The 14,397-nt window shown below is 36.3% G+C and overlaps 3 protein-coding genes and 1 long non-coding RNA gene across 5 annotated transcripts in view; 2 read left to right on the forward strand and 2 right to left on the reverse strand.

The window, feature by feature from the left end:
- LOC124635712 overlaps positions 1–1,947 on the forward strand; it is a 43,827-nt gene extending 41,880 nt beyond the window's left edge. For both annotated transcript variants that reach the window (XM_047171664.1, XM_047171665.1), the window contains exon 10: positions 307–1,947. In XM_047171664.1, the coding sequence (XP_047027620.1) occupies positions 307–574 (268 nt within the window). In that variant the 3' untranslated portion in view covers positions 575–1,947. The remainder of the gene's footprint in view (positions 1–306) is intronic.
- A 258-nt stretch (positions 1,948–2,205) lies between these two features.
- LOC124635482 lies at positions 2,206–6,786 on the reverse strand. Its single transcript, XR_006985017.1, has 2 exons — positions 6,476–6,786; positions 2,206–2,459 (listed from the first exon to the last, which is right to left on the reverse strand). It is a non-coding gene; the product is annotated as an uncharacterized LOC124635482 (long non-coding RNA).
- LOC124635479 (MIT domain-containing protein 1-like) lies at positions 4,266–6,329 on the reverse strand. The gene is made up of 4 exons (XM_047171335.1): positions 6,113–6,329; positions 5,783–6,021; positions 4,710–4,909; positions 4,266–4,495 (listed from the first exon to the last, which is right to left on the reverse strand). Exons 1-4 carry the CDS (start codon positions 6,237–6,239, stop codon positions 4,333–4,335), a joined length of 729 nt encoding a protein of 242 aa, XP_047027291.1. The 5' UTR covers positions 6,240–6,329; the 3' UTR covers positions 4,266–4,332.
- A 32-nt stretch (positions 6,787–6,818) lies between the features above and the next one.
- Positions 6,819–14,071, forward strand: LOC124635478 (DNA-directed RNA polymerase III subunit RPC3). Its single transcript, XM_047171334.1, has 11 exons — positions 6,819–7,160; positions 7,442–7,566; positions 7,897–8,026; positions 8,474–8,678; positions 9,042–9,134; positions 11,026–11,193; positions 11,660–11,813; positions 12,364–12,484; positions 12,737–12,808; positions 13,181–13,348; positions 13,769–14,071. Exons 1-11 carry the CDS (start codon positions 7,014–7,016, stop codon positions 13,910–13,912), a joined length of 1,527 nt encoding a protein of 508 aa, XP_047027290.1. The 5' UTR covers positions 6,819–7,013; the 3' UTR covers positions 13,913–14,071.
- The last annotated feature ends 326 nt before the right edge of the window (positions 14,072–14,397 follow it).

The raw sequence follows: 14,397 nt of genomic DNA on the forward strand, positions 1-14,397 counted from the left end.
ATTTTAACTAATCACTACTTAAAGTCTTAAGTAGTGATTAATTGTTAGTTAAGACATGCTTAAGCAACGTATATAGGTAAGAATTTTACTAAACAGCCCTTAAGTATTACTTATTATTTAATTCACGTTTATAAGTAAGGCTGTAAGTACTTTTTAAATCTTCACATCGCTAGTGATGGCCTTATGTTACATAACAAGAATCCCCAGATGACCACAAACAATCCTCCTTCAATAATCGAGTGGAAAAAATACACTACCTAAGTACCGTTTCTGTCTATCACTCACCCACAATTTGTTTGTCCACAGGCTCTCAGTAATACCAGACGTGGCTCACCAAATCGTGCAACTAGAGGGCGTCTCCCTCCTTACCAAGTTGGTAAGGTTGCAGAGAACTCGCCCCTTACTGGACACCAACCCCGACCAGACCCTCATACACTGCCTGAAAGCCCTGAGGACTATATACAAACACAACCCAGAGGCATTCGATGATGAACAGGATATTAACGACATGATCAGACCACATCTTATGGAGTCACTCATGCTGTTTTCAGCTAAGAAAGAGAGTTACGTTTAGCTTGGCGAGGAATCGATTTTGAATCGAGTGATTGTTACTCGATTGTATCGATTAGTTTATGGACGGGGCTTGAGGAAATGATTGTACTAAATATTATGATGAGTTTAGACTCTTATGGCCTTTCAAATTAATCCTCCCCTAGGAAGGTTTATTTTGACTTACGGCTATTTAAATGGAATGGATACGAAGTGTATATTATCGTAATCGATTGTTGACGTGGTTAATTAAATTTTAACCAAACTCGAATTAATATTTTGAGACTGAATTGTATAAAAATATTTAATTGCGACTTAAAATTAAGTGTTTAACTTAACAATTTTATAGTTTCGAATTGAAACTCAATTTTATTAGACGTCTCGAAATGTATTAAATAAAAATGAACACTTGAATATAATTACCTTCACGGGTATCTACTTGACCATGAAATATTTTGAGTAGGTATACAAAACATTAGCCTTAACTTGGAATTTTAATAAAATAAAGTTTTCTTAAAGTATTGCCATATATTCACACTTGACATAAAAGTGTTGCTGTATATAAAATTTTAAAACTACCATAAGTACATATTCAGCTTTGTAAATAGCTTTTATCTACTTAATTGTTTTACTATTTATGTTGAATAGTTTAGACCAGAGGCCATACTATCGTGAAATTACTTTGACTAGTCTTTAATCATTCGTGTACCTACCTAGCTGTATAGTTACTCTATTTAATGGCATTATTTCTTTAAGTTAAATGAATCCTGAAATGTAAAACAGAGGCATATAATTCTAAAATCTATATAAAGCCTTGTCCAATCAAGTGCATTTTAAAATTATGAAAGCACTGTTTACCGATGTAAAGATGCTTTCTTGCTTCCCTTGCTCTTGTATGGATGATGTCTTAGATAAACATGAAGAAAAAAACTGTGCATGTACTTAAGCAGTGTTTAATAGAATGTAAAAGGAACTTTTAATTAAATTCTATTTTATAAAACTTAAGGCGATTCATACAACAGATGATTCTGGATAAGCGGTTCTCGGTTTTAGTATGAAAGGTTTGACCGGATTTCAGAGATTTCAACATGAGTTCCGCTACAGCGCCAACCGCAACGCGTTATCGTCTGTGAATCATCTTATAACTATATAGCTTATTGTTTTATATTCCGATGGATTAATTACGTGTTCTATTTGTATTTATCACATCACTGACAACACTTTATTGTAAGCATCGATACCACCTCAATTTATCGTAAACCCTAGTGACGTACATGTATAGTGATGTACCGATGTATGATTAATGTATAATTGTATACGTAAGGTTTGTAAAGAAATTGCGATATGCGGCGACCGCCACTGTTATCTGTTTCTAATAAAGTATATTGTCCATTTAAACCAGTGTTATTTTTTTTACCCACTGTTTCAATAGTTAATTAGTTACCCACACAAACTATTATTATTATACTAAGATTTAAAACGTGTATCAAATACAACTGCAGCTACAATAGTAGCTAGCCCGTAGTAAACCCGTTCCCGGAACGGGTTTACCTACCATGCGTATACAAGACGTAGCTCCGATTACCTATGCTTAAATTAAACACCATAGGTAACGATGTACGCTATACGAAAAAGAAACGAAACGAAAACAACGAATTCAACCATCTAACATATTTAATAATTAATAAAATTATCTCTATTACTTCATAATCAAATCTCAAGTACATCAGTAAGTACCTTTTATAATACAAATCATATTAGTAACAGAAATACTGAATAGTTCCCACTTCGGGTTACCGTCTCGCCTTCCGATTCGGAGGTTTGATATTCCATAAAGAATATAATTTAGGAGTTCTTATCACTTTAGACATGAACAAAATGAAGGACACTATGAACAGCCACACCAGCAACTGAAAAATAAGATTTGTTCTTAGCTAAAATGTACCGCGGAACACGTAGAATTCCGTACATTGACCTTTGCATTCTTACACCAACGTAATTAGGTGTACCTACCTACATATTGCCATTCGAACATGGGTCAACGTACAAATTTGAACGTGTTCCGCACCGAAAACAAGCAAATGCAGGTCTCAGTCGTAGACACACTATGACGCACGATAAAAAAAATCGCATAAAATTAAAAACTACACATCGTCTGTCTTACCGTCAGTTGCTAACACTTTTTATCTTGTTGACAAAGAGTCAGCAACAAATTTAAAGAAGCTTTAACTTTAATGGAGCTTTGTGCAACTGACGGTTAGGGCCTTATAACACTTGCGGTTGTGGGGTGAAGAGCAGCGAATAGGTACCTTTACAGGAAAACAGGGAAATCTCGCAATCGCTAGTGTGATGTAGCCCTTACAGCCCGATCTTATGTGTCCTACAGTGGCATACGGCGACTGATACATACCCTTTCAACTTCAAGCATATTGCGGAAAGCGCAAACAATAATCAGCGTAAACATAAATATCGCAAGTAATATGCCTTTATGCATATCCACAAACAAATATTTATTATAAGAGACAAACTTCTGTGCGAAATCAGGCGGATCCAAGTCCATTGCGTAAGAATTTCTTGAGAGTTTAACAATAAATATAATGTGTTCAATTATAATACCAAGTATTTAAAATTCTAGCGGTAACAGAGTATTTTTTAGACTCGATGTTGACTTTAATCTGTCAATTAGGAAGTATGAAACTCAGAAAGCCACTTTTTTCTTTGCTGGCCAGTTGCAATTTGTAAAATTATTTTTATCAGCAAAATCATTTTTAGATCGAATCATTATTATTTGGTTGACGATTTGAGGATAAGTCCAAGAACACCCAATTCACTATAGGTGAACTAGTTTTTCAAGATTGCTTAATTAATATATTTTGTATTGCAACACAGAAACTGGGAAGTACCTAACAAAATTAATAAGTTCATCATCATCCTCCTGCCCTTATCCCAATTTTATTTGGGGTCGGCGCAGCATGTTTTCTTCTTCCATACTCTTCTATCTGCCGTCATCTCACAAGTAACATTCTTTCTTACCGTATCTACTTTCACACAATCCATCCATCGTTTCTTTGGTCTTCCTCTTCCACTATATCCGTCCACGTTCATACTCATCACCTTCCTCACAACATGACTCTCATCCCTCCGCATCACATGCCCATACCACGACAGCCGGTTTCCGTGTGCGTTCGCGCAGCGGAATGTTGTTGAATTTAAAGATTTTAATTATGCAGATAATTAGTGTAAGACGTTCTATAATTGTGTATGGTCTGCATAATTAAAATCTTTAAATTCAACAACATTCCGCTGCGCGAACGCACACCCGGTTTCCACGCAGTTTTTCTGATACCGGCGCTACTTTCAAACTTCCTCTTATATACTCATTTCTCACTCTATCCATTCGCGTAACTCCACACATACCTCTTAACATTCTCATCTCTGCCGCATGCAATTGTCTTTCATTCGTCGCTTTTGTGGGCCAGCTCTCTGATCCATACAAGACAGCAGGCCTGACCATACTCTTGTAAATTTTCCCCTTAACTTTAAGGGGAATACGAGGGTCACAAGTTGTTCCCGTTACCTGCCGCCATTTCATCCATTAATGACCACATCAATATAGTGGGTTTGTTGAGAAAGACCTTATGTTATCTGAATCAAGTTGTTAGTAGGTAAATTAATATAAATAAAGCAAGACTTGTATTGATAAAGAAATGAACACATAACATAGTAAAATGATTTATTTTCTCTTATAATAAGCAAGCATCAAAGATTCACTAAATCTAAATGTCATCCATAAGATTGTTTGACATTCTTAGAATGGAATATGTCCACGGTCGTCTCGTGGCATGTTCGTAGATCCAAGTCATAGACACCTAAACAAAATTTGTTTTCCGGTGGTTTAAAGTAGTCTAAACCTCTGCCAATTTTGATTATCCAGCCAGAACTTAATCTGAAATTTATGAAATAGAAAATTAGAAATGGAATATGAAGACAGAATATAAAAAACAGACATAATAATAAAAGGAAATTAGAGACTTTTTAATGAAACTGCCAACATATAGGCTGCTTTTGATGATATTAAATATTGATTGCAATTAAATCCCTCTGGACACTACAACTTTTGGGAAGAACAGTGTCTATAAAATAAATACAGTAAGACTTACGTAATCTGGCGATCATGTAAAGTCTCCGAGAATTGTACAATCAATTTTATCTTGTACTTTGCCAGATCATTGCTCAGGTTTACAAACCACTCCCTTTGATCTCCCTCTGATCGGCCATCTTTTGATGTAATCAATTCTATTAACTGAAGATTTGTGCATGAGCGCACTAATAGCTCACAAAGCCTCAGGAAATTCTGACACTAAAAATAAAAACGTAATCATATTACGAGTTGTACAGTCAGCACCAAAAGTCGATGAACAGAATCGACATGACAAAACACCTGTTCACAATGAAATGCCATAAGTTATAGTCGCAACTAGGAAACAAAATAGACTGTACACCAGAAACTTACAAAAGTCGTTAAACACGAGTATTTCAAAAGTATCTGTGCACTAGTATTCCTAAAGTCGCTGTACACCATCAATCCAAATGTCACTGAACATCATTGTATCAAAAGTCAATAAACAGCAGTAAATACAAAATTAGGTTAACAAAGTATATTTTTAATGTTGCCGTGTGTTAATGTACTTTTGACGCTTATTTTGTTCAGCTACTTTTGGGACAGTACTTGCTTGACCTTAATAATGTATGTTAACACGTTAGTATCTATTTCAATAATTTTAATAATTATTTTGGAAATACACTCTTTTGCAAAAAAAACGGGCACCTATGCGAAATCTTAGTTTTAAGGACTTTACGTGTATTTCAAAGGGTTTTAATGATTGTAGTATGTTTCTAGCATCAAAAGGGTTAGCCAAGCATGCGTGAGAGTGTATTCTAAATTTGAATTTTGTACAATTGCTGAGAAATTGGTTAAACCTTGTTTTGGTCTAATTGCTGGCAGAAAGTTCGTCGGTGTTTTGAAAAGTTTTTGAAGTGATTTTCAGAAAACTTTTAATGCAGTCTTAATTAATGTATTCTGTTCATCAACTTTTGGTGCTGACTGTACATTGTGATATTTCCGTTATGACTCATAAGTTACTTTTATATTAATCATATAAACATAATAATGAAAAGTTATTACTACTTAATTATGATTAAAAATTAACTGTAAGAAACTTTTTGCCCCCACCTGATGGAAACTTCTTATATAAGGGTCTTCTACGGATACATAGCGTACTTCTTCATCTAAAAATCTTCCAAATAAAGCTTTGTAACTGTGACCCGTAGAGTTATTCTCTATGTGCACTTGTTCATGAAACTGTCCAGCCTCCTTTTGTTGTAAAACTAACTTTTTTATTGTCTCTGCTCGGTTCATGTACTCTTCCACTTTCTTTCTTAGGTATTTCTTAGAAGAATCGTCATTCTCACCTATTATAAACCAAATAAATTAATTATAATGTTGTTATTCGCTTTTACAATGAGATAAAAAATTAATAACAGTAAACAGAGGAATATTTACCTTTTATTTTATCCACCAATATTTGTAGGCCCTCTTGATAACATACTAGCGCTTCTGTGTATCTTTTCTTCGTGTCCAACTCGACGCCCCGTTTAAGAATATTTACAGCAGCACTTTCTATGTTCATTTTGTTACAAACTATCTAATTAATTTATTATATTGTAACTTTTGTTTTGCTTGCACTTTCTTTGTAGAGATTTGACAGTTGACGTAGTTTACAAAGACTGATACGTAATCCATGTGAACATTAATAATTGTCCCGACAGATTTGATATCTTACCACTTATTGTTTCGCAACAATCATCTACCATATTTCAAACACCTCAGAAATCGCACTTCGCACATAAAATTGCTAGCACTTACCGATATACAAAGAGTACTGCGTGATCACCGGGAACTAAAATTTGCCATTTATTTGTTTATGTCGATCTTCATAAACTGTAGTTAACCGGGAGTTCACCGGATATTCTATATGGCTTACGTTTCATTTCAAGCATGTTTCATGCAAAAAAAAAGCAATAGGCCACTTTATTTGTGCACCATGTGAGATCATAATTCGTAGACATAGACTAAAAATAAATTTAATTCGGTACTATAAGCTATCTTTGGCTATATAAAGATATGTTTTCATTTTAAAAATGGTTACGGTTTTTTTCCCGGAAACGGAAGAATGAATGAAATTTTCCTCAAGTTGTAAGTTTAAATTTACTTGAAGTTGGCAAAAAGGGAAGTGGAAATCTTGTAAATAAAACATCATAACCTGTAACTTTCATATTTATTGCAAGTTAAATCAACTAATTCACAAAAATGTGTTAAACTAAATGTCTTGATGCGTTAATTAGGATATATAAGTAGTTTATATCTTGTTTTTATACAAATTGGGAGTCAATATTCATAGAAAATGTCGCATCAGCTGGGTCGTGTTGTGTCGGTGATTTTGCACCGATATTTTGGTGAATTAGTGCAAAAAGTGGGAGACGACTTATTCACATATGGCAGCAAGCCTATAGGTCTGATAGTAAAGACCACTGGCTTTCCTCGAAACCAGGTAATAAGCAACAAAAATGTAGTATCTATAGGTTATGTTATTCAGCATAGAATGTACATTACAACTTTCAATATTTCGTTATTGTGAAAGATTGTTTATAACTCATTTTTTTTTCTGTCTTGAATCCTTTGCACGCACTTTGCTGACAAGGTTCCATAGAAGATTACAGAGTGTTATTTACTTAAAATTATCTAAGCAATTTTTTTCTTTGCTCTAAGCTTTTACTACATAGTCATATCATATCGTGTATTGCATTAATCCAATGAAATGTTTTATTTTAGGTGATAGATTGTCTTCGTACTCTGCTCAAGTTTGACCTGGCTACATTTGAACCCTCTGCCAATGAAGTGATAGCTGACTATAAATTGATTCCTGATAATGTACTCCTTCTCATCAGATATCCTAGGTAAGTGAAATACATAAATGCTGAAGATTTGTGTGTATCAATGTTGATAAAGTTTATAGCAACTTAGATAGGATTTTGTAAATTCTTTAACAGATTATGTGCACAGTGTATTCATTAATAGAGAAGTGAAAAATAACTACAAAATTTCTGTAAGACTGTATCTGAACTAGCCATTCCCATGTAGTATGCCAACTAGCCATGTGCTGCTGCTGCTTTCACATGGCAAAAAAGTTGCCTATGTTCTTTCTCAGGCTAGACTATTTCTGTACATTTAAATTGGTTCAGTACTTTGAAATAAGTAAGGATAATAAACAAACACGCATTTGCCAGGTACCTCCTACAGGTGAAGAGTAAGTTTGGCAGTGAGGCTGAGCTGCTAGTTGAGGAGTTGCTGCAGAAAGCCACCTGCACTGCAACCGTGCTGCTGTTTACACTGGCCATGAAGTATAAGGATGACAAGGTACACTTATTCACATGGCGACAATGATTTTAGGGAATATTTGCACAATATTGCATGGAACTGGAATATTTGTTAAATCATGAACTCCATATTTAAATTATGAAACAAAAACCATTCCAAATCGTAATGTAACATTCTATGCCTAGTTTGCAAGAACTTTTCAAATTGTTGCAGTACTTTTTGAGATTAAGGCATTCAAGCAAACAAATTCTTAAGTTTTACAATATTATTATAGTTAGTACTGTAGCGGTACTACAACTCACAACACCGCCATCTACACATTCGGAGACGCAACTATCCTGCATCGCACATGCAGTGTTCGCGCTCACAGTGTATATATGACCATGATTACCAGATTCTGATCACCATAATTTGATGATTTTTCAACTTGTAATAAATCTGTTTCATTTAATATTTACACAAAAAAAAGCCTATCTTCCTTTTCAGGAAAAGAACATAACAATAATAAGTCTAAAAGACATGTTTATAAGCCTAGTGACGGCAGGCTACATCCAGCAAGCTCCCGTAGCCGAGTTGAAGGAAGGCAGTGAGATACCCACGCTGGTGCCTGTGGCTACCATAGTACCGGAGCTGGATACTAGGGCTCTGGTGCAGGCTATGAACACTGGCAGTATTAGCGAGATTAATGATAGTGAGTATTGAAATAATTATTTGTGATGGAATTTATTGTTTAGTGTTGGTGTATTGAGATGTTAAATACTATCTCTGAAAAGATGTTAGTTTTTGGTGATTGTAAACTTCTGATTAAAAAGTAACTGAAAGACTTACAATTTGAATACACAAGAATGTCTAAACTTACCCAATTATGTTGGAGTTGGCTTCAGCTGAGTACAAGTGTTTTACATGGAGCGACTGCCTATCTAACCACCAGAACCCAGTTTCCGTTTTCTTTATAAACAACAAATTATGGTCTGGACGCAATGGTCATCTTCTGATTTTTTCTTACACACCAGTGATTTTTTCTTACTAAAGATAACATTATTATATTTTGCAGATATTTATTGGAGAGTTAACTACGATAGATTTCACCTTGACTTTAGAGATGAAATCATGATCAAAGCAATCACGCGTCGTATTGATGAAAATGGTAAGGAATTTAAATCAAACTTGGGAAAAATATCTTTCTTTTTATTATTAACTCGCTTATATTAGGGCCTATGCACACCACGTTTTTCACGCCGGCGACGCGCGTTTTGTTAACGCGCGTCGCCGGCGCGTTTTTATCCTGCAGAGCAGTTTGTTGTCGTTTGAATCGATACAAACGCGCGGCACCGGCGCGTCTGTATCAATACAAACGCGCGGCACCGGCGCGTCTGTATCAATACAAACGTGCGTTTGCATCGCGTTGCATCGCTACAAACGCGCGTCGACGGCGCGTTTTTATCCTGCAGAGTAGTTTGTTGTCCTTTGTATCGATGCAAACGCGCGTCACCGGCGCGTCTGTATCGATACAAACGTGCGTTTGCATCCCTACACACGCGCGTTTGCATCGCGTCTGTATCGCTACACACGCGCGTCTGTATGTATACAGGTGTGCAAAGGTCTACAGGCTGCGTCTGTGTTGCGTGCGTATCGCGTCTGTATCGCTACAAACGCGCGTCGACGGCGCGTTTATAAAACGTGGTGTGCATAGGCCCTTAGCTTCACTTGTAACTATGTATGTAAGAAAATCTTGGAAACTTAATTTGACCCTCTTCCCGGTCTTCGATTAGGGTGAAATTTTGCACACGCACTTAATGCTGATGACAATACGCGACTAGCTAAGAAACGTTACAAAAAGCCTGTTTTTTAACCCCCGACGCAAAAACGACGAGGTGTTATAAGTTTGACGTGTCTGTGTGTGTGTGTGTGCGTGTGTATGTGGCATCGTAGCTCCCAAACGGATGATCCGATTGTAATGCGGTTTTTTTTTGTTTGAAAGGAATGTCATTCGGGAGTGTTCTTAGCTATGTTTGGTGGAAATCGGTTCAGGTCTTCAAGGTCATCAGCTCGTTTGATAGGTGTGATAGGAATGTTACACGCTCAGTTTACTTGCAAGCATATGTGGGATCTGAAATTTGAAACACTAATGTCTTCTAGAACTACTGAGCTAGTCTGCTGTTAGGGTACGAAGATAGGAGACGTAACCCTGAACTGCCTTTAAGTAAACCCATCGAGTTTGGGCTCGTTGAATTTGTCTTGACTAGTTCTCTTCATGTTTCTAATTGACGAGAACCTGATGCTGGAAATGGGATGTGACGGATGAAACCCTGGAATGCCGGAATGAAACGGATAAACCGATGTATATTTTTGCTGAAAATCTAGAATGACCAAAGGTTAATCTTTATTGATTTTCAATCTGTGCAATTCTCCCAGAGCCAGTTTGTCATGAGGATTGTTAAACAGCTTCCTTTGGCCGAGATCGCATATAGCGACCCCATCTTAAAATAAAAGAAATTAAATGAAAGAAGGAAAAATTAAGGAGCTCCTTCAAAAAGCATGAAATAAAATAAAATTATAAATTAAAAAAAAAACCCCGACCCAAAAAAACTACGCAATTAAACCCCATAAAAAGCAAAAAATAACTTTGAACAGTACGTAAATACAAACTAAAGCATGTCAGACTAAACTAAATTTTGACGTGTCGGGGGACCGCTTTTTACCTATACTTACATAAATCAAATGATACCTACCTAATTACAACACTCGTATAAAAAAACACATATCTATACAAAATTATATACAAAGTTATAAGTAGTATATAATTACTTCTAACGTTAGGCTAATAAATTAGAGCGGTCCCCCGACACGACAAAATTTAGTTTAGTCTGACATGCTTTAGTTTGTATTTACGTACTGTTTAAAGTTATTTTTTGCTTTTCATGGGGTTTAATTGCGTAGTTTTTATGGGTCGGGGGTTTTTTAAATTTATAATTTTATTTTTATGACTATTTGTTATTTTTCTTACTTATAAATGCACATTTATATTTATCTTCCAGCGGGTGAACTGATGCGGTTCCTCCTAGAACAAATGTACCTCCGCTCGCCAGCGTGGGCGCCGGAGTCCAGCCCCCTCTGCGCCATCGAGCTGAAGGAGAGGTGCCGAGGAGTCGCAGCCGACAGGCCAACGCTGCATCAGTTCGTTGATCAGTATCTTAAGGTTTTGGGTATGTCAAAAGGATAAATAAAATACATGATGGGAATTATTATTACACATACTTAAGTGAATATGGAAATACATTTTAATACAAAGCTGGAAGATTGTGTACGAAGGAGAATAATAATTTAACTCAGTCTTGGGTTCTCTAACTACAAACTTTAGAGCGATAGACAATTAGAGAGATTAATCTATTATTAGGTACAATTTCAAAAACGAGTTTCAATGTTTCTTTAGCATGGCTGAACCAATTGACATGAAGGCTATATTCAGATTTATGTTCGGATACGGCAGTGGGTGTAGCTACGGGAAACAGTTACTAAAAAATAATTATAAACACCAATCTTTTTTTTTCTGCACATGTACAAAACTGGACTTCTAAACGTTTTATCAGTTGTCTCTTTTTTCATGTCTGTATAATTTAACTTCCCCATTATAAGGCACACATCTACTTATTGCCCCCTTTTTTCCCCCAGAGGAGAGTGGATGCGGGTTCGTCCGGCGCGTGGGCGACGCGGGCGCGGGGCAGTTCGCCGTGTGCACGCGCCGCGCCGCGCTGCAGCTCGTCGTCTGCGCGTTGGAGCATCTCGTCACTGAGCGGCTCGGCTCTAAGGCTGCGAGGATATTTAGGTATTATACTTTTATATTACCCTAAAATTACGATCACCCCTAAAACGTGGAATTCCCCTAATTGTAACTGCAATTTAGTAGTGCAGATATATTCTTAAATCAGTGGGGAATGGAAATACAGAAACAATATGGGATACAACCGTGTACTTGTGCTCAAAATCACATTTGGTATGGATCATCAGGCATCAGGCCATAAACTAAAAAAGTAGTTTAAGTTATCGAATGTTAAATGTTTGTGATGTGGCAGTACTTTTTTAAAATAAATTAATAGATCACAAATTTTATTGGTTATGCGAAAATTGTACCCTAAAATTATCGATTCCTTAGTGAGTAATACTTTAGTAGTGGTACCAATTTTAATGATTAGGTACTGTAAAATCCTATAAAACAAATGAGTGTATTTGTAAATGCGCCTCAAACAAATAAAAGATGGGATACACTATATGTGTCGATGATAGTTCATTATTTTCTTTTAACCCGAGGATATAAATGTTATTTTAGAAAAGTAGGCAAAACAGCTAGAAAAAGTTAATTTATGATCATTTTACAGGTTAGTTCGTTCAAGAAAGTATATAGAAGAAGACGACATACAGAAAAACGCCATGTTAGTGAACAAGGAATGTAAGCAGCTCACATACAAACTGTTAGAGGAACACTTTATTAGTGTACAGGTAATATACGTTATGTTTCTTCTTAAAACTCGTGGCTAAACCAAAGCCGAGCGATCGGTCCTTGGATGGGTGACTATCTTGTCATGACGAGTTCTTCCGTGTTTCGGATAATCGGGAAGGCTTCCCGGCTGTCATTTGAACATCTTTGGCAGTCTTATCTTGTATAACTGAAATTAGTTCAGCATTAATTGTTAAGTACAGAATTTCACTGGTAAATTCCGCACATTACGTTTCAATACTTTGTGTTTTCAGCCAATGCGGAAAGCAGCTTCGGCGGGCGGATTAGCGAAAGCAATTTATTTGTACCACATCAATTTACATGACGTGAGTATTTAATACTTGAGTTAATAGAATAGATAGCCTAATGGTACTCTGATGAATGATCATTCCATTACTGTCATATTTTATAACAAATACTGCCAAGATTATTCGATTGTTCCCGCGTTATGCAGTAACAAAGATACACGTACAAACTTGGCTTTCAAGGCATTTTTTTGTGTTCTAATAATTGTGATAAGGAGATAAGGCTCTGGTGGCACTTGTTACTGCTTAGTAGGTATAGGAATCAACTTACACAATCTACTATCTTAGATACCTACTAAAAATTAGGCAGCGCGCGTCAATGCGCGTTAATCTGAACTTAGCCTTAGTTTCTTGATTTTTTTTAAATATAATAAAAATGATCAATACTACCAGGTAGCGCAATCAGCGCTGGAGATGTGCTACCGCTCGCTGCACAACGTGATCCGGCGCCACTCGCGCGAGAGCACGGCGCACGCGCGGCTGCGCGACAAGCGGCGCCGCGTCGCCACCATCGTGCACGGCATGCGCCTGCGCGGCGAGCCGCAGCAGAACATCGACGATGTAACTATATGCATACTCTTTTTATGGACAATCATCAAATGGCAATGAGTGAGGAAGTGTCAGACTCTAACAGCCTTACTACGAAAAATTAAACACCTGTTGAACACTTGTCTAATGTGTCTGCAAAACGGACCTTAGTTCAACGTCATAATTTGTATTATTTTTAGACCAGTGTTCAACAGAAGTTTAAAAGTTTTTGTGATACGACGGTTACTGACTATAACCTGACCATATTCCTTCTTAAGCCTTAAACAATCTCACAGCCCAGCTACATTCATGTCCTACGAAGAAAAATATACATATATCACTAGCTTCCGCGATCATTTTCGCCAGCGTCAATTATTCATGTACATATATATCTATAGTACATCGGGTGGTCTCTTACATGAAAATAACATTAGCCTTTGTGAAATATTTCAGGTGGAAGAAACCCTGACACCGCCAGAGCTGGCAGTACTACAGAGCGTGGAAAAAAGACTGAAACAATTGAGCATAGCCGAGTTGGAGCTAGACAAGAATCTTTTCATATTTAAATTGTACTTTATGTTCCCTGAAACCAAGTGAAAATAACCATTTTCTATTATGATAACAACATTTCGAATGTTGTTTTGACAAAATAGGTAAGGAAAAACTCTATTTAAGCATGTATTATACTGTTATCGAGTTAAAACTCATGTTTATACTAAAGGATAAGGAAATTACGAATAAAATTCACAAAAATAAGTTCTTAAAATTTTATTTGACCCCATTGAAACTCAATAGTTGTTCGAACATACAACCTATACTGTCGATCGATTATTATTACAAAACACACCCGTTTGACTACCCGGGCAGCTTTCACACGTAATACCAAAAATAAATCAAATAAAATTGACGTAAAATTTGAAGCGAAATTTACAACTATCTTCAGATTCATTGCGAACAATTAATTTGTGTAAATACCTTTTCTATTAGTTGGTTCACCGAGGAAGTTAGAAGCTCATTTTTTTATTCATTTTTTCAAACCCAATACCATTTCTGTGTGTTAACTGTGTGTAGTACGTATTCGT

Source organism: Helicoverpa zea, chromosome 13 (assembly GCF_022581195.2).
Source record: "Helicoverpa zea isolate HzStark_Cry1AcR chromosome 13, ilHelZeax1.1, whole genome shotgun sequence".
Taxonomy (NCBI): domain Eukaryota; kingdom Metazoa; phylum Arthropoda; class Insecta; order Lepidoptera; family Noctuidae; genus Helicoverpa; species Helicoverpa zea.

Bases quoted from the DNA above. Each gene is read 5' to 3' on its own strand.
- LOC124635479 (XM_047171335.1), bottom strand. From the start codon at position 6,239: ATGAACATAGAAAGTGCTGCTGTAAATATTCTTAAACGGGGCGTCGAG. The intron at 6,022-6,112 runs GTAAATATTCCT...GGTTTATAATAG, and splicing joins ATTGGTGGATAAAATAAAAG to GTGAGAATGACGATTCTTCT. The intron at 4,496-4,709 runs GTAAGTCTTACT...CATAAATTTCAG, and splicing joins TTACATGATCGCCAGATTAC to ATTAAGTTCTGGCTGGATAA.
- LOC124635478 (XM_047171334.1), top strand. From the start codon at position 7,014: ATGTCGCATCAGCTGGGTCGTGTTGTGTCGGTGATTTTGCACCGATAT. The intron at 7,567-7,896 runs GTAAGTGAAATA...CGCATTTGCCAG, and splicing joins CTTCTCATCAGATATCCTAG to GTACCTCCTACAGGTGAAGA. The intron at 12,809-13,180 runs GTGAGTATTTAA...CAATACTACCAG, and splicing joins ACCACATCAATTTACATGAC to GTAGCGCAATCAGCGCTGGA.